Genomic DNA, 21,090 nt, shown 5'->3' with positions numbered 1-21,090 from the left:
TGGATTGGAAGCTCATCATTCTTATTTTGTCATACAAGAGACAATGGGTCCTGATAAAACAGTTATTGAAATTATAAATACTTTTTTTAAGTATAGAGAAAATAGAGCCAAATTATGACAGTGACTAAATTAAACATGAAATGTAGAATTAGATCTTGGAGTTTAGCATCTATTGAATTCAAACAATTTCTGTTGAAATAGATACATATTTTTTATTTAGTCCCTTTTTTTGTTTTCATTTGAAAGGGAGTTAAGCAAGACATTGGATTAGATCATTGTTTCAAAACATAATTATTATAATTATTTTTATTGCTAAAAAAAAAAATTGTGATGTAATCACCTAGAACCTGGACATTGGTTTGTTCACTGATCCATTCTTTAGGCATGGCACTGGTAGCAGACTATCTTGTATCTTATCTCCCTTAAAGTCCAAGTAAGTCTCTCCTTATTTTTCAGCACAGAGCTGCTTTGTGCACTACTGCTACCAATGTTTTGTTATTTTATATGGCATACTTAGATTCATTTATTTATATTACTGTAACGTTTGTAAGGCTTTTTATTATATATTTATAAAATGTAGTTACCATATTTCTTTATGGCTGTACTGCTTTTTGTACACACTGGCCTTTAGAGTATTTTAAAAATGTTATGTTCAGGAAAAAAAATATATTGGACAAATTAAAATTGTCTCTGATTCTTAAGTTTCTTTTTTCTTTGATGGCATTGAATAAAGAAGTACTGGACACATTTAAAGGGCCAGTTATTCTTAAATTTTGTTTTTGCAAAGTTGCCAGTTTTTTGATGGCATTGGATAAAGGCACTGGACTAATTCAAAAGTGCCATTTCTTTAGTATAAGTTTTGCAAAATCATCAGTTCTTTGATGTTTGCTTGAAAGTGCAATGTAAGGTCATTGTTTGTAATTTTGAAATCTTGCTTAAACATATTTAATGCTATAGTTTTAGAAACATAGGCTTGCTAAACATGCTTAGTATATTTCTTTATTAAAGTAGGCATAATAATTTATTTATTTTCCAAACTTATACAGTTTTATTTTATTTTATTTTTTCTTTGTAGTTGTATGTATTTTTTTTTATAAATGTTTTTTTTTTCTTACTAAATGAATAATTTAAATATGAGATTAGTATAGGAATACCCACCTTTGTAAACACCAAAAAATCAATATGAATTGATATGTAACTTAATTATAACATTTTCTGAAATGTAGGTTTAAATTAAATTTAAAAATACTAATAACAAAATCTGCAGCTGGTTCCATTTCAATATTGTGTGCTATGTGTAGCTTACAGCATTGTAATACCTTGGTAATATTTTTGTGCTGCAGTCAATTATACAGAACTGATTTATTGAAAAGATCTATAAAGTGCTTTTAAAAAAAAAGAGAGAGATCTTACCAAATCCAGTCAATATTTGAAATATTTATTTATCTTATATGATCTTCTTTAGAAGAACTGTACTTATGAAATCAGCAAAAAGATTCAACTATGAGACTGCCTTTATTTTATTTTTTGGCTTAAAGTTTCAATGTACTCCCTGGCATATGTGTTGTCACATGAACTTACTAAAGACTTAATTATTACTTTACTGATCTTGTGGTAAAATATATGGAGTTTAACAAAGTTTTTAGTGTGTGTTTGTTAAACTAGAAAAGAATCACATTACCTGACACACATTGAATACAGTGCATATTAAATTATGTTCAATATTTAATCTACAGATGTTGTTGATCAAGTGAAAGTATGCATAATTTATTTACATTTACAAGTTTTTTCTTGCAGAAGTGGAGTACAGATGCAATTGAATGGAAAAGCAGAAAATGAGGTTTTTATTATATATTGTTACTTTTTGAAATATAACATTTGACTTTCAAAATATATTTTCTTTTTTTTTCAGTCATCTTTAGCAACAAAAAAATATATATATTTTACACATTTTGGGCATGTTATGTACTATTTATTATATGAATTAGAGATGTAAAAAAGGAATGTGTAAAAGTGGCTACAAAATGCACTCTTGATCTTTTGTTTTAATTCTTGTTGAACTTTAGAGATTTCTGGAGTCCTACACCCAAGCTTTACTGAGAGCCAAACAATATGAGAGCAGGTTGGGACAGATGAAATCTAAAACAAAGAAAGTGAAGAAGAAAGTCCAGAAATCAAGTGAGTCAAGAGTTATCTTTTCTGCTAGTGGTACAAAATACAATATTACATAGTCAGAATGAGTGGGCCAATGACATGTATATGACACACACTCAATGAATGTATTTAAGACGCCAAAGCTGTTTGTTTGTTTTTTATTTTTAAAAACAAAATAATATGAAAAATAATGTGTTTTTACATTCAGCTATTAATCAATTATTTTTAGAAGGTAGGACATCTCTTTTTTTTATCTTAATTTGTTTAAAAAATAAAAATTTCAAACTGGCAAGTGCTATAAACAATGTCATTTTGAGTCTGATTTTTCTTAGCAATCAATTAAATTCAATTTTCTATTTGCTTTTGCTCTTAGCTCACGTTCACATTTCTACAACTTCCCTATCTTCCTGTTGGTCATTCTTTCATTGTCTTTTGTGGTTATTTATAATGTAACTTTGAGGTGCGGTGGCTGAGCTGTAAAGCACTTGGCTTTCAAACTGGGAATGCTAGGTTCAAATCCTGGTGAAGACTAGGATTTTTAATTTTGGGATCTTTGGGTGCTCTCGAGTCCACTCAGCTCTTATAGGTACCTGACATTATTTGGGGAAAAGGCTGTTGGTCATTATGCTGGCCATATGACACTCTTGTTAACTGTGAGCCACAGAAACAGATGACCTTTACATCATCTGCCTTATAGATCACAAGGTCTGAACCGGGAGCTTTTTATATTGTAACTTCCTGTCACAACACATTTTGTCCTATTGTTTTGTAAATAGAATGAGAACAAAAATGTGACACTGTTTTGTAAGTTGTCCTTGTTAAAACTTAAGCACTATCACTGGACCATTTGTTCTTGAGGCAGTGTCTTTGTGCTGTCAGACTTCTTACTGAGCATCTCAGGTTAAAAGAAAACAGAAGAGAACTTCTGCAGATGTGCACAAATACCACTTCTACAAAATAATACTAATGATAAATGTCTCTTGTAATTTTTGTTAGTATTTTTTTTTATTTGAACTTATCTGCTTTTATGGCTAATAGTTAACACAGATTTCATGTGGCCAGCACAATGCTGAACCATCTTTACATTCCCAGACAAACATCACCTTCTTGACCAGAACTTAGGAGAGCTGGTATCAGTAAAAAAAAAAAGGTTCCCTTTCCTTTCAGACCTTGCAATCTATAGAGCAGATGATATGAAGATCATCTGTTTCTGTGGCCCAAGGTTAACAATGGTGTCATGTGGCCAGCACAATGACCAACCGCCTTCACCTTTCCCCAACTAATGTTAGAGCTGGGTAGACTCTGAGGTGCCCAAAGATCTCAAAATTAAGAATCCCAGTTTTCACCAGGATTCGTGGGTGTCTGTGACATCCTAAAAATCTTTAAATCCCAGTTTTTGTTTGTTTTTTGTTTCTGTTAAAATAAACAATTTGACTAAAACTTGATTTGAAGAGCTCATTCAAACTAATACCTTGGTAATCTTCTTAGTAACATGTTACCTGCTTGTTATTATTTATTGACACACACTCAGGTTCTTAGTTTCTATTTATTAGTTCTAAACACCATACATTTTGTAGAGCCCAAAAGAGTTAAACTAACCCAAGGTGTTCAGGAAAATGAGGAGCATGTGGAGCAAGAGGACGAAGGAGGAAATTACAAAGAAAGAGACCAGAAGTCTGACATCAAAAGTGAATCTAAAGGTTGTAACATTGTTGTCAAATTACACTATAACTTTGCTATTAAAGTACGCTATATCATTGTTGTCAAAGTACACTATAACATTGTTGTTAAAGTACACTATAGCATTGCTATGAAAGTTCAATATGTCATTGCTGCTAAAGTACACTATCTATAACATTGTTGTCAAAATATGCAGACTGGATCATTGTTCGGACATATTGATGGTTCTGGGTTCATACCCTGTCTGCTGCCATCCCCCATCGTCTTGCAGGAGGTTTGGATTGAGAAGTAAATTATCCTCAACTCTGAAGGAACATTCGTAACATGTAAAACATTTTACAAACAAACAAACATTTTTTACAACATTGCAATCAAAGTACTCTCTTAAACATTGTTATCAAGGAAGCAACAGATCACATTTTTTTATGTTTCATTCAAAGGAACATATGAATTGGAAGTTTTATGTTTAGAAGAATATTTCAGCCTTTCATTTTAACTAGGAAGCTATAACAGTAGATGTATTAGATGATCAGTATTTTGATGTGAGATTTAAGTAAGCTCAAGTAATGTGATACTAACATTTATATAAATATATATATATATATGTAAATATATATTTTTTTTTGTTGTTTCTTAAAAATGTTTGTTATAAATTATTGTTTTTCCACTTAAGAAAAATGTACCACATTTTTATGTGAAGAAGTGTTTAAAACTTAATCATTGTATGAAATAAAGTTTGTGTTTGTTGTCAGGTGATAAACATGAAGTCAAGGAAAACTTCATTAAAAATTCTTCTTATGACAAAGAGGATGAGAAAGCAGGGGATAATTCAGACAAAGATAGAGGAGACAAGGCTACATCTGAGCATATATCCCCCCAAGTATCTATGAGCCCAATACCTAAGTATGATGTTGTTGGACTTTTGGAGAAAGGTCTTCCTTTAAGGTAATTAGTGACAATCTTTTTTTTTTTTTTTTTGAGTTTGTGGATAAGTGGTAAATTACTCATGAAATTAGTAAGAAATACTAACATGTAATGCTATTCTATGCACTTCTACATAGTCTGTATACTGCTACATAGATAGTAAAATACATTTTAAAATCATAGGACCATGGATATTATAGTCTACCCTTTTTACAAAGCTTATATCAACTCACTCTGTCCGTCCATCAAAACATTACACATTATTTTTCCCTAACCCAATCTCAGATCAAGCTGGAATTTCTTTTACATGACAACAAAAGAATCAATAAAAAAAATTAACCAATTAGTTAACTATCTATTGATTATAAATAATTTTATTTGGTATCTTGAACAAGGGAAAGAAATTGTAAATGACTGAAGTGGTGGTATAAGCTGAATTAGTCCACTTTATAGGTTGTTGTTTGAGTCTTAGTGAACACAAACATGAAAAATAGGACAAGACTATAGAAACAATAGATAACTATACAATCTCTCATGTTCATAGGCTCTCCACTAGCAGAGTTGTTACCCTGTTGGCTTGAGAAGCCTGAGAAGGCTTGAGCCATGAGTTCGAATTCAGCCCATTCTACCCCCGCCCCCTTTTTTTTGTCTAAATGCTTGTTTATTGTTAGTCTAGATGGATTACAAATTGAATTACATGACTAATCCAAACTAATTGATACAAGTTTGCTTAATATAAGCTTTTTTTTAAAAGTATTTTTAAAATATTTTCTTGTTTTTCAGTAAAGTTCAGGCCAGAACAGCATTTGCAATGTACTTAATAAGAGTTCAACAGAGGTTGTTGTCAGACTGTGGAAGTGTTTTGAAACAGGAGGATGTTGAGGCCCTCAATGAACAAATGGTTAGTCTGGAAACATTTTTGCCTCATGCTTGCTGATGTTCATGGATATGTAAATGGATCAATATATTTGTATCTGACTGACTCATTTTTGGAGGGTTTGGTGACGGGAGTTCATTGAAATGTGTATTCGTTATAATTGTGCTAATATTCTAGGAGCTCTATTCTCAAACAGTAAAGACAAATCTAATAGTAATATGAACGTTTATTTACACAAGTATAAGTTTACAATCAAAGTCTTTCTAGCTACACCATATCTTACTTCCGACTCTACACACTGTTCTTCCAATCCTAGCTCCTACTTGTCAACAAACACACCCACGTGACTAACTGGCAAGTCAACCAACGGGACAGGTACACTATAATTTCTTCAGCGCACACAGGGCCACTTCTCTTGACCGTGTATCACGGTCAGTCACCCATATCCTACAATAACTGTGTCACGACAGAGGGTCTTAAGTATTTATCTTATTTACATCTTGTTAATTAAACTTGCAAAATGACTTAATACACTTTTTCACAGCAAACTTATTTACTTGGTTGACCTAATAAAACTCACCAGTTCTTTGGTCTTATTTTCATTTGAATTGTTTTTTAAAGACTTGAATTTCCTTATAAATTTGTGAGACCTTGAGAAAGAATGCATGATACTCTAGCCCAGCTTCCACTGTATGAAAAAAAGTTGAGGATATGAATTATTACTTATTATTGCTTTCCCAAACTTTACTTCTAAGCCACCAAATTTAGAAGCTCCATATGTTCTGTATCAAAGATATTTTTTCAAAAAATGGTGTTCTCAGTGTGAAATCTATTTGCTTCATTTATCAGAGGAGTCCACTTTGTTTTTAAATAGAAAGTGCGAGTTAGTACTGTTAAACTTTATTACAAATAAACAATTGCATACTACATGCAGGATCTTGTGTTACGGTTCTTGAAGAGAGCTGCTGCAAATATACCACAGACATTCCGCGTGGTGGTGCCAAGTAGAAAGTTACCTTTAAGTGACAGGCGCAGAATCCTTGCCAAGCAGTTAGGTGATTTTGTGCATATTTATAACAAGGTAATTTCTCTCATCCTCTTTTTTTTTATCTATATAGATGTTATTAGAGTATCATTATTTTGAAACAACTCTAAACCTAAACATAGTTTTTAACTGTTAAGAGGTAAATGAACATTATAGACATAATTCTTCTATTAGTTCGGTGTTTACAACTATTACTAAGTTTCCAGTGTATATGATATAGATCATTGATACTTTATTTGTGTATAGACTTGTTATTTCTAATATAGATGACATGACAAAATTAAAATTATATGTAAAGATTTATTTAGATCCCAGAAGTCCAATGAAAATTATTAATCTCTTTATATTATCTAGGTTCTAGGAAACTGACCACTTGATCAATGTATATGCTAAAAACTCTTATTTTTTATGTTCTATGTAACTGACCACTTGATAAATGTATATGTTAAAAAATGTATTCTTTATGTAATAGTACATTGACCTTTTATTAAAATGTAGGTGTGTTTATACTATATTGATATTTTAAAATATAGGTGTGTTGTTACTATCTTGCCTTTTAAAATGTAGGTGTGTTTATACAATGTTATCATATGTTCCAGGAAACTGACCATTTAAAGGCAGTGAAGGTGAGAAATAGAATAGAAAATAAAAAGGCAAGAAGAGTAGATAGTTCAGAGGGTTTGGATGAAATCAAGTTTGACCAGTTTGTTTACACAGCAACGTAAGTTTCTTAATAGAATCTGACTATTGACACAATTATTGTTCTTTGAAATACAAACTAAGTTTAACTAGTTAAATACACAATGAGTTGTATTGCTCATAAAAGAAGTAGTTTCCCATGCAAAAACACACATTAAAATTTTTTTTAGCTTAGCAGGAGTCTTTACAATTCTTCATATATATTTCTATATCTGTTATCTAAAATATTTCATGAACATGATATAATTTTTTTTGTTGTTGTTGTCAACACATACTTTCCTTTAGTTGTACCTAATAAAGTTCTTTTTTACTTTATAAACTTTCAATTTCTAATTAAAAAAAAATTAAATTCTTCATTAATTACTATGTATGTATGTGTGTTTTTTTTCCCTCCAGAGAGGGAGAGCTGGAAGAACTTTTAACAACATATACAAAGATAAATAAGTCAGCTGCCATATTTCTTGGTGGGGAGTCAAAGTCAAGTATGAGTTCATCTGAGGCTAAAAAGGATATACTGTCACGTCGTAGAGAGAATCCAGATTTAGCAGATGGCTTGTCACCTGTTGGTTTGACGGGTCAGGCTATAAGCGATGATATATCAAGAGGCCGGCATGGTAATTTTAATGGTATGTTTTTTTAATACTTTTTATCTTTTTTTCTTTTATTGTCTTATGGCTAGCTTTTTTTTTACAAAGCTTGTATCAAACCCACTCTGTCTGTCTGTCTGTCTGGTCAAAAGTTGTACATGTTATTTCTTCCACACCCATTCTCTGATTAAGTTGAAACTTTGCACAATTATTCACTGGCATAGACAATACATTAATGAATAGAAAATTAACCAGTAATTAATTTTTTTGTTTGATACCAACAATGGAAATTAATCATTGAGTATTCACATATATGGCTAAATATGTTTTGTCCCCTTAGGTAATTGAAAACTTTATTTCTCCCACACCCATTTTCTGCTCAAGTCGAAACTGTAAACAATTATTTGTTGTACATAACAAAGCATGAATCAATTTAAAAATTAACCAATTAGTCAATTAATTATAGTTAATTATTTATTTTGTTCATATCAAATAAGGGAAATAACTTCTATATTATTAGGTGGTATAGTTGTAAGTGCAAAGTTCTTTCCCTTATATTTAAGGTTTGTTTGTTTTTTAAAGGGTTAGGGATTTTTTATATTTTGCTTGTTTCTTGGTCCAATTTTAACTTAAAATGAATTATCTGTAATATTGAACTGCCACTATGGAGTGATTTGATGCTTAAAATAATGGATAATTGAATATTTAACTGAGATTCCTGTTATTGGAAAGAAATATCTTATGATTGGCATCAGATCATTTTTTGCATAGCTAGAAAATAGAAAATAAATACAATTTTTCAGTCTTTCTTTGAAATAGATAGGCCACTAACTATAGCTTTTACCAAATGAAATCATTGAATTTTGATGATTTAATGTTGGCTTTACTTGCATTGTGGGTTATGAAAATGCTCACTTCATCTGAAACCACCAAGTAAAATATGAACCATTTCACTTCATTGAAAACTGAGATCATCAGCTTAAAACTTTCTCTCCCAAATTATTTTTCATGTTCTGGAAATTATTGACTTGGCCCATTTGTCATGCACTATTATTGTTATGGTTTAAGCTTCAATATCTTTTTTTCTGTTATCAGAAAACATTTTATTTGTTATAGAATTAGAGGTAAAATAAAAAAACAAATTAGTGTTTATAGGACCAAATGATTTTTTAATTTTGGGTTATGAAATTCAAAATGAAAACTCACCCACTTTGGACAAGTCACCTAGACTTAGTTCTAGTGACTAGATCATCAAACACATCCAAATGAAATGAACGAGAGAAAAAATTGTCATGTTCTCTGGTTCCTTTCATTTTTTATAATCATAATTTGATAAAATGTTATTTCAAAAATTACTAAATGAAAACAACATTCATTTTCTCAGCTACAAACCTAAATATCAATAGCAACAACATACTATTTCACAGTAAGATACAAGTTACTCTTTATAAATATTTTTTTTTAATTCAATTTTTTTTTTTGGTTTTGTTTTATTCCTTGTCCTTTTTTGACATTCAATTTTATTTTTTTTGCTTATTCATCAATTAAAGTGAATAATAGTTGTAAGGAATTTTGTAGATATATATTTTTTTTTACATTGATTAGCATTAGACTAGAGTAGCAGTATTTTTAACCCTTTGTAGTTGTATTATCTCTAATTTGCACTGCTACCATTAGTCATTTAATTAATTAAAATCACCATACTAATCAGTAGCTCTCAACTTGGTCCATCTTTAACACTATCTAGTATGTAGTCAAGCCTCGGCCACAGATACTTATGCTGGGAAAGTAATGAGAACGCCTCCTCGACCTTACTCTGCACAAAATCAAAACTCTCACTTGTCTACCGTTTCAATTTACTCTCAGAAACTTGGACGGCCCTACTCTGCTGCTCGTGTGGGCAGTGCACACAGATCAGGTACCATCCAGTTATTGGATGAAGTCTGTCTGGCATCATTTTGTGTAAACATTCAGGATACAAAAATTTAAACAACTTTCCATAAAGTAAATTCTTATATCAACATTTACAAGAGTACATTGTCATTAATCACAAACATTAGTTTCAATAAAAAAGATATAAGTGGTTATTGTAGGGCCCAGTTAAATAGGAGAAGATTTTTTAAGTTAAGTTGTGTATCCTTTAGCGATGGTTCTAAACAGTCATCAAATAATGAAGGTAATTTAAAGTACTATATGGACCTTTAATGGGTGATTTGTAAGCAAATCAGACTTGACAGTGGCTACTCTCAGTATTCTGGATTTTTTTTCAATTTCCTTCCTTTTCTTCTCTAATAAACCATATACAAACTGGCCTCTATATTGACAATGTAGTACATTCAATAGAGAGAATGTTTCTATTAATTTCATTTGATGTTCACTAATTTTAATATTGAAAGATAGAGGTAAATCATTTAATCTTTGGTTGCTTAAATGATAATACTATTACTGACCAAAGTCTACTCATTCAATTCCTTGTATCCCTATGTACACTGAATGCCACTGCAGTGTGACAGTAGTGTTAAAATTATCTTCATGTGTTGAATAGCTTGTGCTTAATTTGTCAAATTTATAAGTTTATACCATGGCTTTTGGTGATACTTTTGTTTCATAAAAAAGGAATTTTTCAGAAAATACCATTTCAACAATAGTATTATTCTCACTAAAAAATTGTATATGAAAGGGTTATTATTATTATTATGTGGAATATTTTTTATAGACATTTTCCACTGCATATTCTCATAATACTCTTTTATTTCAAAGTTGGCATATGAAGTAAAAAATAAAAAAAAAATAAAAAACGAATTGTCCATAGAAACATCTGACCTCAGAATATTTTAACATTAACAGTTTTGGTATAAGAAAATCTTTGCAACATTAAAATTCACTGTACTGTTAAACTTTTTCTTAAGCACTGTACCATAAGTTATTTTCTAAATATTTTATTGGACTTAGTGTAGACTTTGATTTAGACTTTTCTCCAATAATAAAGACATAAATCTGGATTTGAACTTAGTGCCAGACTATTGATAAACCAATGGGTATAATTCTTTCATGTAGATCTGTAGTTGATATCTAGCAATTATGATGTAGAGGGTTTCAACATGTTTCAATGTCTTTCAGGGAATGCTGGAGGTTATCAAAACAATCCAGCAACTAATGGTCCCCCTCCAAGTTCCTCGCAGTCCAGTAATACCATGCTCAGCACATCAAATCCAGTTGTTGGTAAGGTAGCACTCTAGATTCATACTTATTTCATTAGCAGGTCAGAAATAACATTTTAAAATGCTTTTCAAGGAAATCAATGAAAAAAAAAAGGGGGGGGGGGACTACTAGTATATTATTTTTAGGAAGTTTTGAGAAAACTGCAATAAAACATTTAATAAATGCTTATAAATGAAATTGAACATACTTTGGAGCTATACAGACAGTCTGGGTATATTGAGTGGCCATTTGGTGGTTAATGCTTGGACATAGCTCAGTCTTCGATTGTGGCTCAGACTCAGTGTTTGAATGTATAATTGACTCAGTGTCTGAATGTGGTATAGACATTGTTTGAATGAGGCAAAGACTGTGTGTTTAAATGTAGCTTAGGCTCAGTGTTTGAATGTGGTATAGACTCATTGTTTGAATGTGATATAGACTCAGTGTTTGAATGTGACACAGACTGAGTGTGGTAGAGACTCACTGTTTGAATGTGACATATGATTAAGATACCTTGCAAACTTTTTTATTTGCTGGTTTTTGGCCTGTTTGGTGGGCATGGTGGTAAAGTGATAAGATTGTTGGATTCCAAACTGATGGGCATAAGTTTCAACCCTGAAGAAATTTTTTTTTTCTTTAATAACAATTATGAGCTAGGTCAGTAAGGAAACACTGACTTACTTTTTTTTTTGGCCCTAATAAGAATCTCTTTCTGCAGGATGTTTTGGCAATAGTTACATAGATCAACTTACTGGAATGAAGGTTTTTTTCTTTATTACATTTGATATGTTTTTTACTAATTTAAGTCATATTTATCTCAGACACATACAATGAAAAGGCTATACAAGAAGCCCTGCAGAGACTGGCCTTAAGGCAGCAGGCACGCCAGTATGCTGCACCAAATGGGTCAACTGTATTTAAGCCAGAGAATGAGCCGTATAAGCTTTACTATGCTAGTGGTCTAGAAGGGCAGATGAATCAAGTCAAGTCCTTGTCTGGCCAGACTCTTAAGCAGTACACAAGCTCTTCAAATCAACTTTATTCTCAGGGATCAAGTATGTTTATATATATTCTTTTCAATTATTTAAGAGACTTACTTATTTTTAGCAGCCTCCAAAAAGGGAAAAGATGCTATTAGATTTGTGTAATCTGTCTGTCCATCTGTCACATTTAGATCTCAAAAACTAGAGAAGCTATCTGATTTCTAAATATTTTGTATCTTGCTAAGTTTAAGTGCAGGAGTTTAGGGTTTTGTACTCTGAATGAAAATGTTTAATTTTTCAAATAAATTACTTTATTTTCTGTAACATTAATACAGACAGTGTTGTCAATTGTCAAAATAATGTTATGAAAAATGTATATGTTTCTTATTTGTGTATTTGCTGTTATATTAGCAACTATCAGACCATGATATCATTAAAATACACAGTTAGATAAATGAATAAGCTAAGACAAAACCCAAAAGAAAAATTTACTCTGGAATAAATGCAACCTAACACAACTACACCAAGCTGCATTAAACTTTCAACAAACATTCTTATCAGAAAAAGACATTAACCAACCAGTCGATGACCTCTAGAATTTCATTAAAAACTTTTTAAAAATTTAAAGAAACTAAGGCAGAAAGAGTTTATAAACAGTATATAAAAATTAAACACCTAACCCAAAAACTAAGCAGACAATGTAATATCTAAAGATAACAACAAAAACCTATGGTCATACATTAAGTCTAAGAAAATGGAAACAATGGGCATAGCGCCATTAAAAGGAGAAGATAACTTAACACATAATGATAATGAAACTAAAGTAACATCCTAAATAAATACTTTGCATCAGCATTCTCAGCCATAGGAGACAAAGACATATTACTTAATTTGAACCAAGAAGTACAAGAAAAGGGAATCCAAAACCTATTAGCAAACATGAAACCGAATAAAGTATCTGGACCTGATGGTATTCCAGCTAGATTACTCAAAGAACTAAGTAATGAGCTAGCACCAATGTTCAAAATACTTTTTCTTAACCAGGGCAGAGTACCAAGGGACTGGAAAGAAGCTAATGTCACCACCCCCCCCCCCATCCTATTTAAAAAAGGAGAAAAATCTGACCCAGGCAACTACAGACCAGTATCACTTACCAGCATCACATGTAAAATCCTAGAACACATAATATGTAGCAACATCATAAACCACTTAGACAAACATAATGTCCTTACTCCATACCAAAATGGCTATAGGAAATATAGATCATACGAAACACAACTAATAGGACTAATTGATGATTTTTCAAAAGGTTTAGATGATAGTGAGCAAATAGATGCTATCTTACTAGATTTTTCCAAGGCTTTTGACAAAGTTCACCACCATAGTTTGCTTAAAAAATTAAAATATTTTGGTTTTGATGGTCCATTGCATCAGTGGATTAAAGATTTTCTGATAGGGAGAGAACAAACTGTAATAATAAATGGCTCTAAATCAACACCAATAACAGTAAACTCAGGTGTACCTCAAGGAACATTGTTAGGTCCACTACTATTTTTAATTTACATAAATGATTTGCCAAATTGCATTAGTTCAGGAACAAAAGTCATATTATTTGCAGATGATTGCATAATGTATAGAACAATAAAAACAACACAAGATACTAAAATTGTACAAAGAGAATTAGATGAATTACAAAAATGGGAATCAATTTGGAGCATGTCTTTCTACCCAGAAAAATGTAAGTTATTAAAAGTAACAAAAAAACTAAAATAAATTAATTCCACTTATCTTATTCATGGTAAACCAGTAACATAGACTAAAAAGGCAAAATACCTAGGTGTTATAATAAATGAAAAACTGTCATGGAATCCCCATATTGATGAAACTATCCAAAAAATCAAAGTTATAGGGTTTATTAAAAGAAATTTCTATGAATCAAATAAGAACATAAAACTAAAATGTTATTTAACCTTGGTTAGGGCAATTATTTAATATGCATCCTCTGTTTGGGACCCCTCAACAAGAAAACATTAAAAAACTGGAAAAGACACAAAATAGAGCAGTGAGATTCATAACAAACGAATATTCACATTTGACTAGAGTAACACCTTTAGTAAAATCACTAATTTTAGAAAACCTTCAGGACAGAAGGCTCAAAAGTAAAGTAGCAATTATACATAAAACACTGAACCATAATCATCAAATACAAAAACAAAATTTAATAAAATACTCAGAAAGACACCAAGATAAAGGAACATTCCTTGTTCCATATGCTAGGACATATTTGTACAAATACTCCTTTTCTAGCGCTTTTAGAGCATGGAATGGATTGCCTGAGCTAGCCAGAAAAACCAGTGACTTGGAAGAATTTAGGTCATTGGTTGATATGCATGAGGCGTAGGGTGTAATCATCTTCTTTTTTGAAGTAACGTCTGCATTATATAAGATAAGATAAGATAACAGTTAAAAGAAAATGTTTACTTTTGTTAAAAGAAAACTAAAAATGCATATTTTATGTTCTTATGTTTACACATTGTTTTTAAACAAAATGGTGTATGTTATTTAATAGCGGCCATAGCTTTTGAGACCCTTGGAATGAATTCTACCAGAGGCCAGAAATGACAGATAGGCTCTTAGCCAAACCCCCTGTCAGAAGAACTTCCTTCAACTAGAACATCATTTCATCACACTTTCACCAGGATGCTCATGTTGTCTTTAATCTCTTTGTCTACATGTTCACACTGGCTGTATTCAGACCCTAGACAAGCAGGACTTGGGCACAGAGTTTGATCGATTGTAGGGGATCATGCTTTAAATGATCATTTTGTATGGAATGTGGGATTGTAGTTATTGGTAGCGTTTAGTTCATAGGGTCTGATATTAATGCTGAACTTGTTGAAATCTGTCTACTTGAATGTCAAACCCCCTCTTGTTCTTTTAATGTTTTGCATTTATAATAAACATGTTCACTGAAAACATTTGTTGACCTCTCTCACTCAAGGTGTTCAACATATACCACATGAAGAGAATAGTCTCAAGTCCATTTCACAAACATCTATAGGCAGCTTTGAATCAAGACCTTCGTCATTCTCTGCCAAATCACGGCCAACAGTGCTCTCCAGCACTCATGCACGTGGGGCAAATGCCACTTTCAATAGCTTCATTGATGATCCAGATAGCCAGAGCAATAGTGATTTCATTGCACCCTCCAGGCCAGGGACAGCCAAGTCACGCCAGGCCCAGCAGCAGGTTATGAAGCAGGAGTTGCTAGAGCAGAGCAAAGTAGGGACTTTTTTTTTCTGTTAGCTAATTTATAACTATCCAATCAGTTCACAGGATTTTTATGTAGCAATTAAGTCCACCAAGCTGAAGTATTTGACATTGGTGAGAGAATGACATATAAGAAAACTGCACAAAAATAGGGGAACTTGTTATAGAAGATCTTAAGGCCTTGAAGTATTTTTTTTTGTATTCTATCTAGTATTATTTATATTGAAATAACTATTGGCAAACAACTACTACTTAGAATAATATTACAGGATTAGACTGTATATATGCTTTGCCTTTTTAAAGGATTTTGCATCAGCTGCCAATTTACTTTCCACTTTTGGTCAGTTACTTACTTCTGTGACCTATGCTCTACAAGTTTTAACCCTGAAGCTTCATTATAACATGAATGACCCTCTAGTATGGGTTTTTTAGAGATGGAGCAGTTAGTAATGTAATAAGATATTCGTTTGTAACTTGACCTTGACCCAAAGAAACCAATCTTTTTTTTTTTTATCTCTGAAGGTTGTTGTTTTTTTTTTGGTTACATAAGTCTTAATACACCATGGCCTTTAAGGGGCATTAGGAATTTTTATAAAATATGTTTTAAAAAATCAACTTCAAACCCAACTTGAGTCTTTCTGATCCCTCCATAAAGATTATTTCAACATTTCAGTCACACAGCAATGGCAATCAGTGTACATAGACATACAAGGATTTGATTGAGTAGATTTTTGTTAATAATAGTATTATCATATAAGCAACATGAATGACATGTCACCATAGTAGAAGCAATATGTATTTTTAAAAAGTGGCTAAATCTGTAGTTTTCAAGTTTAAAGAGAATAGGCTGCTAATTATTATTATTATTTTGTCGATGCATTTACACATTTGCTACAACCGAAAATAGAGATGAGCTTCATGTAGGTTTCGCAGACGTCATATTTAATTCACTTAAACAATTCTTATTGCCTTATTTTTAGCTTCTAATATTTTGATCTAGTGAATTGAATTGATTGTCAGTCCAGAAAATTAAGCTATTTAGTATAGTTGTTGTCTCATCATTGTATATGATAATTAAAAAAAAAAAAAATTTTTTTCAAAATAATATATTTCTTATATTTAAGAAAATCTTTGGTAATAATATCTTATAAATCTAAAATTAGGAGCACTTCATTATTTTAACATACTAAATGCACTGTCATAAAAAAAAATATGCTGATCTCTGCTTATTTGTTCTTTTTTTGTTTGTTTTTTTGGGCATGGGGTGTAAACATGTATTTCTTTCATTTTTAACATTTTTATCCTAATTTAATTTTAAAAAAGAAAAAGGTATATTAGATAGCTACAGCTTAATATCATTTAGTTGTTAACTTATGTGGAAACCTTTGTCTAGAGACATTCTTTGTCTAAAAATATTAATAGATTTTTTTTTTTTAGCAGATAAACAGTATTTTATGAGATGTTTTTATTTGAAGAGAGATGTTTCACTTTGAAAAGTTACGTTTTCACTTTTGTTGTAATATATAAACCCTGTTTTTAAATGTTTTTTTATTGTCCATTACATCTTTACTTGTGTGCAATGTGAGTTATACTTATCAACACAAGTGTAAATCGCCATACACTGCTTCCACATATGCAAGATTCTCAAACCATAACTAAGGCATAAATATTCAAGACAATGCTCTTCTATGTAATTGTTAATGATGACTACACTTTTTTCGTATAAAGGGCCCACAATTTTGTTGGATAGTTTGGTTAGAAAAGTTAAAATATGATCCTTTTTTTTTTGTATGAATGGAGCTAGTTGTACAGCTTTAGTTCGCCAAGTCAGCAGTTAATTATACAGCTATAGTTCACTAAGTCAGCACCTAGTTATACAGCTATAGTTCACTAAGCTTGCAACTAGCTATAAAGCTATAGTTTAGTAAGTCTGTGGCTTGTTAGCTATAGTTCACAAAGTCTTCAGCTAGCTAGACAGCTTTTGTTCACTTTGCTTCACATTTTCTAGGCCATGTTGGAAGAGTCTAAAAGAAATTATGATGCCTTAGTAACTCAAGTTCTGTTGCAGCAGCAGTCGTCTGCCTCCAGCATGAGCAGAAGTGATAGTAAAGGTTCATTGTCCAGTTTAGGCTCCTCGACCAAAACATACCTTCCACAGCCTCCATCAGAACAGTCTAGAAGTTTTCGAACACAAAGCCATCACAGAGTAAACAGGTAAATTGACACTTGTTTAGCAGAAGTGGTTAATTTAATGTATGTGTTAAGTAATATTACTTCTGTGTGCCTTTACATAAAAAATAAATATTACTATTTGTTTATGGAAACAATCTTTTTAAATTACAATGTGTATTTTGCTATCTTCTTAATACTTCTTATGAATATGTTATTTCAGGAAACCTGATGAAACTGACAGTAACTTGCACTTGAATTTCTATAACAGTTTAGTAGCCATGGAATCTGGAACACAGAGTTAGCATCATGTAAGTAGTATCTTGAAACATTATGTAGAGATAGTTAACTACTTTATAACTGAACTGGTAGCCGTGTGTGTGACACAAGCCAACATACTTTGAGCAGTCAACCAAGACAAGGGACAACCTTTCGGGAAAGATCTGGTGTACACAATCCCATGAAAATGACTGTGATATGGTGATAGGATCCTCTAGAACAGGGGTTCTGAACCTGTGGATTGCGCCCCCTTTGGGGGTCAAATCACCATTTGCAAGGGGTCGCCTAAGACCATCGGAAATTTCGATTTTCATCAATTTTTTTATTGGAAGTTTTTTTTTTTTTTTGTGTCATATGATTTCTTAAGTGTTGTAACAAGCACATTTGTACCATAGATGGTATACATTAAAGATAAAATAATGAGAGTTAAAAAGGTTGAGAACCGCTGCTCTAGAAAGAACTGGCAGCAGTGATGCAGGGTTTCTGTCAATTTTAAGAAAGACTTTTTGGAACCCAATATAAAAAGAGAGAGAGATTAGCAGAGTCAAGATGGTTCAGTTGAGCTATGTATAAGTCAAAAAAGTCACACAAGATAAAATTATAAAATATTAAATGAAAATGCAGTCTTCATCCTACAAGTTGAGTAACTGTAAATAATGACAATATTACTATCATAACACTAGCTCTAAATTTATTTAAATTACAGTCCTAGTAACATTTGTATATTATCCTGATTATGGGATAGTGTTCTGTTTTTTTGTGCTCCTAAATGTTGGTTTAAAACCAAGCCGAGATGCTTTAACCACTTGGCTATCTAACAAGGGGGCTCAAATTCACCACCAGGCTGGAGCAGAGTTGTGTTTACTGTGCTCATAAAGGCAGTATGGAAAACTTTCTCCCAAGTGTCTCCTCCCCCCCACTGGTCCACAAAAAAGATTGGACCATAGCACTCTGAGCATGATATAAGCATGAAAGTTGTGTTATATAAAACCTTTTTTTTTCTTGTTTAAATTATACAATTATTTGAATTTATTGATAACTACATCTTTCTCTCCTCAGATGTCAAATATCATTGTTTTCATTGTTCTAAATGAGCTTCAAGTGTGAAAGATGTTTACAAGTTTAAGACTAGACTATCTGACACAGAGCTCTAAACATCGCATGCATACACAAATATGATGGAGTGCAGACTTCTAGGAAAGGTCATCAAGGAACAGATGTTGTGTATTTGAAAATGGGCTGTAACTCTGCCTCTGAAAAGTTTAAAGTATAAAAATCTGCCAATACTTTTTGCTGTTTTTTTATTTTCAAATTAAAAATTGATAAGATTCTACTCTTTTGATTAATATCTTATAATTTCTATTGGTTCATGTTAAATAGTACGAGCTTTAAATTTGGTCCTTGGAAACAGCAACTAAACGTGGCCATTGGATTCCCCAAAAAAAATCTTTTGTCTGTTAATTTTACTAAAACATTTTTTGATTCCTTAAATCAGTTTTTCAAACATATTTTTTTGAGATCAATTTATTATAAATTTTTAATTGAAAGCTTCTTACAACAAATATACAGAATATAAAACTTGTTGCATGCATTCCCTTGACTCTAAGCAATACCAATATTTAATATTTTTAAAATCAAAATGTGTTAATAAAATTTAAAAGGCAGATGAAGCATATTATGTATTATCCATGACTATAAATTATTACCTCAGTATTAATTCTCAAAATGTTTTTATAAATTTATATACATTTTTCCCTTTTAAGTTTTTACATTTTTGTAACATTGGTTTTCCCTATTTTTAGTAGCATTAATTTTATAAATGTTATTTAAGTATCAAAATATCTTGTACATTCCGCCCTGTGTTGTTTTATGACCTAAAGTTACTCAGACTTTGGTCCCTGCTCTAATACAATCAGTTTTTGGTTTTGTTTTATCCACTGAAACTCATCTTTTATCTGCTCATAATTCAAAGTTTTAAACATTATTAACTTTTAACTGTTAGATAAAAAAACATTTCTTAAAGATACAGTGCTCTTTATATTTGTGTCATATTATTCTCTGGCCAATCTTGTAAATTATCGGCTTCAGAAATGGTTGAATGCAACCTAACTTGAGTATATGACCTTTAGAACTTAGAACTATTTTTTCTACTGGGCATCTGTATTTATTCTTTTTATATAATTGTAGATACTTGTAAGCAGTAATTTATTCATACTTTTGTTTTTCTTCCGTCCAGTTAATAACACTGTGATATGCCCATTAGATATCTGACATGTAAATATTGAAGCAAAACATTCTCTATGGTTCTAACTTAAATTGTTGAAATATATTTATTGCTGAACAAGTACCTAACTAGTGTTAAGATGTATTTATTGCTGAACAAGTACCTAACTAGTGTTAAGATGTATTTATTGCTGAACAAGTACCTAACTAGTGTTAAGATGTATTTATTGCTGAACAAGTACCTAACTAGTGTTAAGATGTATTTATTGCTGAACAAGTACCTAACTAGTGTTAAGATGTATTTATTGCAGTACAACATTCACTTACTGTTCAGTTTACTTTCTGTACCTGTCCACATTCAAATGCTAATCAAAAAGTTTAATGTATTTTTTCAATTTTCTTTCAGGAAGAATTACTATTGGGCTTTAGCTTCAACTCTGAGCAAAACATTTTGCTTTATTTTTATTTTGGTTTATTACAGGTTAAGAAATTTGTATTCCTGAAATAAATTTCTAACTTGAACTGATGCTTGTATTATTTCATCCTATTTGTAAAAGTGATGGGGGGGAAAAGTCCTCCGAGATTTGATTTTCTGACCAACATGACTTAGAAATGGTTGTTGTTGAATTGTACTTAACACAAATGCAGTTTGAAACCAAGTAACATACTCGACAACCTTCACTTAGATGCTTCTTAGTTAACTTGTATGACAGATATATCAGAATTTTTCTTTTTGGTTTCTACAATTTCATCAACTGCCAATTCTAAATATGGTTTGAGCGTAGCTATTACCAGAGTAATGGTGTCAATCCTATATTTAAATATGGTTACAATAATACAAATGTTGCTTTAGAGGAGACATGAAACATTTGCTAAACATCAACTTGAAAAAAGTCTTGCTGAAGAAGTGTACATTTTTTTTACATAATATAAATATCATAATGATTTATTTGACATTAAAATGTATATGTACTTTCACAACAAAAAATTTGTTAATGT

The 21,090-nt window shown here is 31.4% G+C and overlaps 1 protein-coding gene across 10 annotated transcripts in view; it reads left to right on the top strand.

The window, feature by feature from the left end:
• LOC106057052 (tubulin polyglutamylase TTLL5-like) overlaps positions 1 to 20,613 on the top strand; it is a 40,542-nt gene extending 19,929 nt beyond the window's left edge. For 4 of the 10 annotated variants that reach the window (XM_056023828.1, XM_056023821.1, XM_056023825.1 and 1 more), the window contains 17 exons: positions 383 to 433; positions 1,798 to 1,840; positions 2,067 to 2,178; positions 3,732 to 3,854; positions 4,587 to 4,779; positions 5,542 to 5,659; positions 6,570 to 6,716; positions 7,280 to 7,401; positions 7,776 to 8,005; positions 9,351 to 9,392; positions 9,714 to 9,884; positions 11,087 to 11,188; positions 11,989 to 12,222; positions 15,152 to 15,432; positions 17,429 to 17,634; positions 17,813 to 17,900; positions 18,928 to 20,613. In XM_056023828.1, the coding sequence (XP_055879803.1) occupies positions 383 to 433; positions 1,798 to 1,840; positions 2,067 to 2,178; positions 3,732 to 3,854; positions 4,587 to 4,779; positions 5,542 to 5,659; positions 6,570 to 6,716; positions 7,280 to 7,401; positions 7,776 to 8,005; positions 9,351 to 9,392; positions 9,714 to 9,884; positions 11,087 to 11,188; positions 11,989 to 12,222; positions 15,152 to 15,432; positions 17,429 to 17,634; positions 17,813 to 17,894 (2,257 nt within the window). In that variant the 3' untranslated portion in view covers positions 17,895 to 17,900; positions 18,928 to 20,613. The remainder of the gene's footprint in view (positions 1 to 382; positions 434 to 1,797; positions 1,841 to 2,066; positions 2,179 to 3,731; positions 3,855 to 4,586; positions 4,780 to 5,541; positions 5,660 to 6,569; positions 6,717 to 7,279; positions 7,402 to 7,775; positions 8,006 to 9,350; positions 9,393 to 9,713; positions 9,885 to 11,086; positions 11,189 to 11,988; positions 12,223 to 15,151; positions 15,433 to 17,428; positions 17,635 to 17,812; positions 17,901 to 18,927) is intronic. The other 6 variants (XM_056023827.1, XM_056023824.1, XM_056023823.1 and 3 more) reach the window with 6 other exon arrangements.
• The last annotated feature ends 477 nt before the right edge of the window (positions 20,614 to 21,090 follow it).

Source organism: Biomphalaria glabrata, chromosome 3 (assembly GCF_947242115.1).
Source record: "Biomphalaria glabrata chromosome 3, xgBioGlab47.1, whole genome shotgun sequence".
NCBI classification, from domain to species: domain Eukaryota; kingdom Metazoa; phylum Mollusca; class Gastropoda; family Planorbidae; genus Biomphalaria; species Biomphalaria glabrata.
Note: the sequence above shows the minus strand (reverse complement) of the source record. Positions and strands in the feature narration are given on the sequence as shown.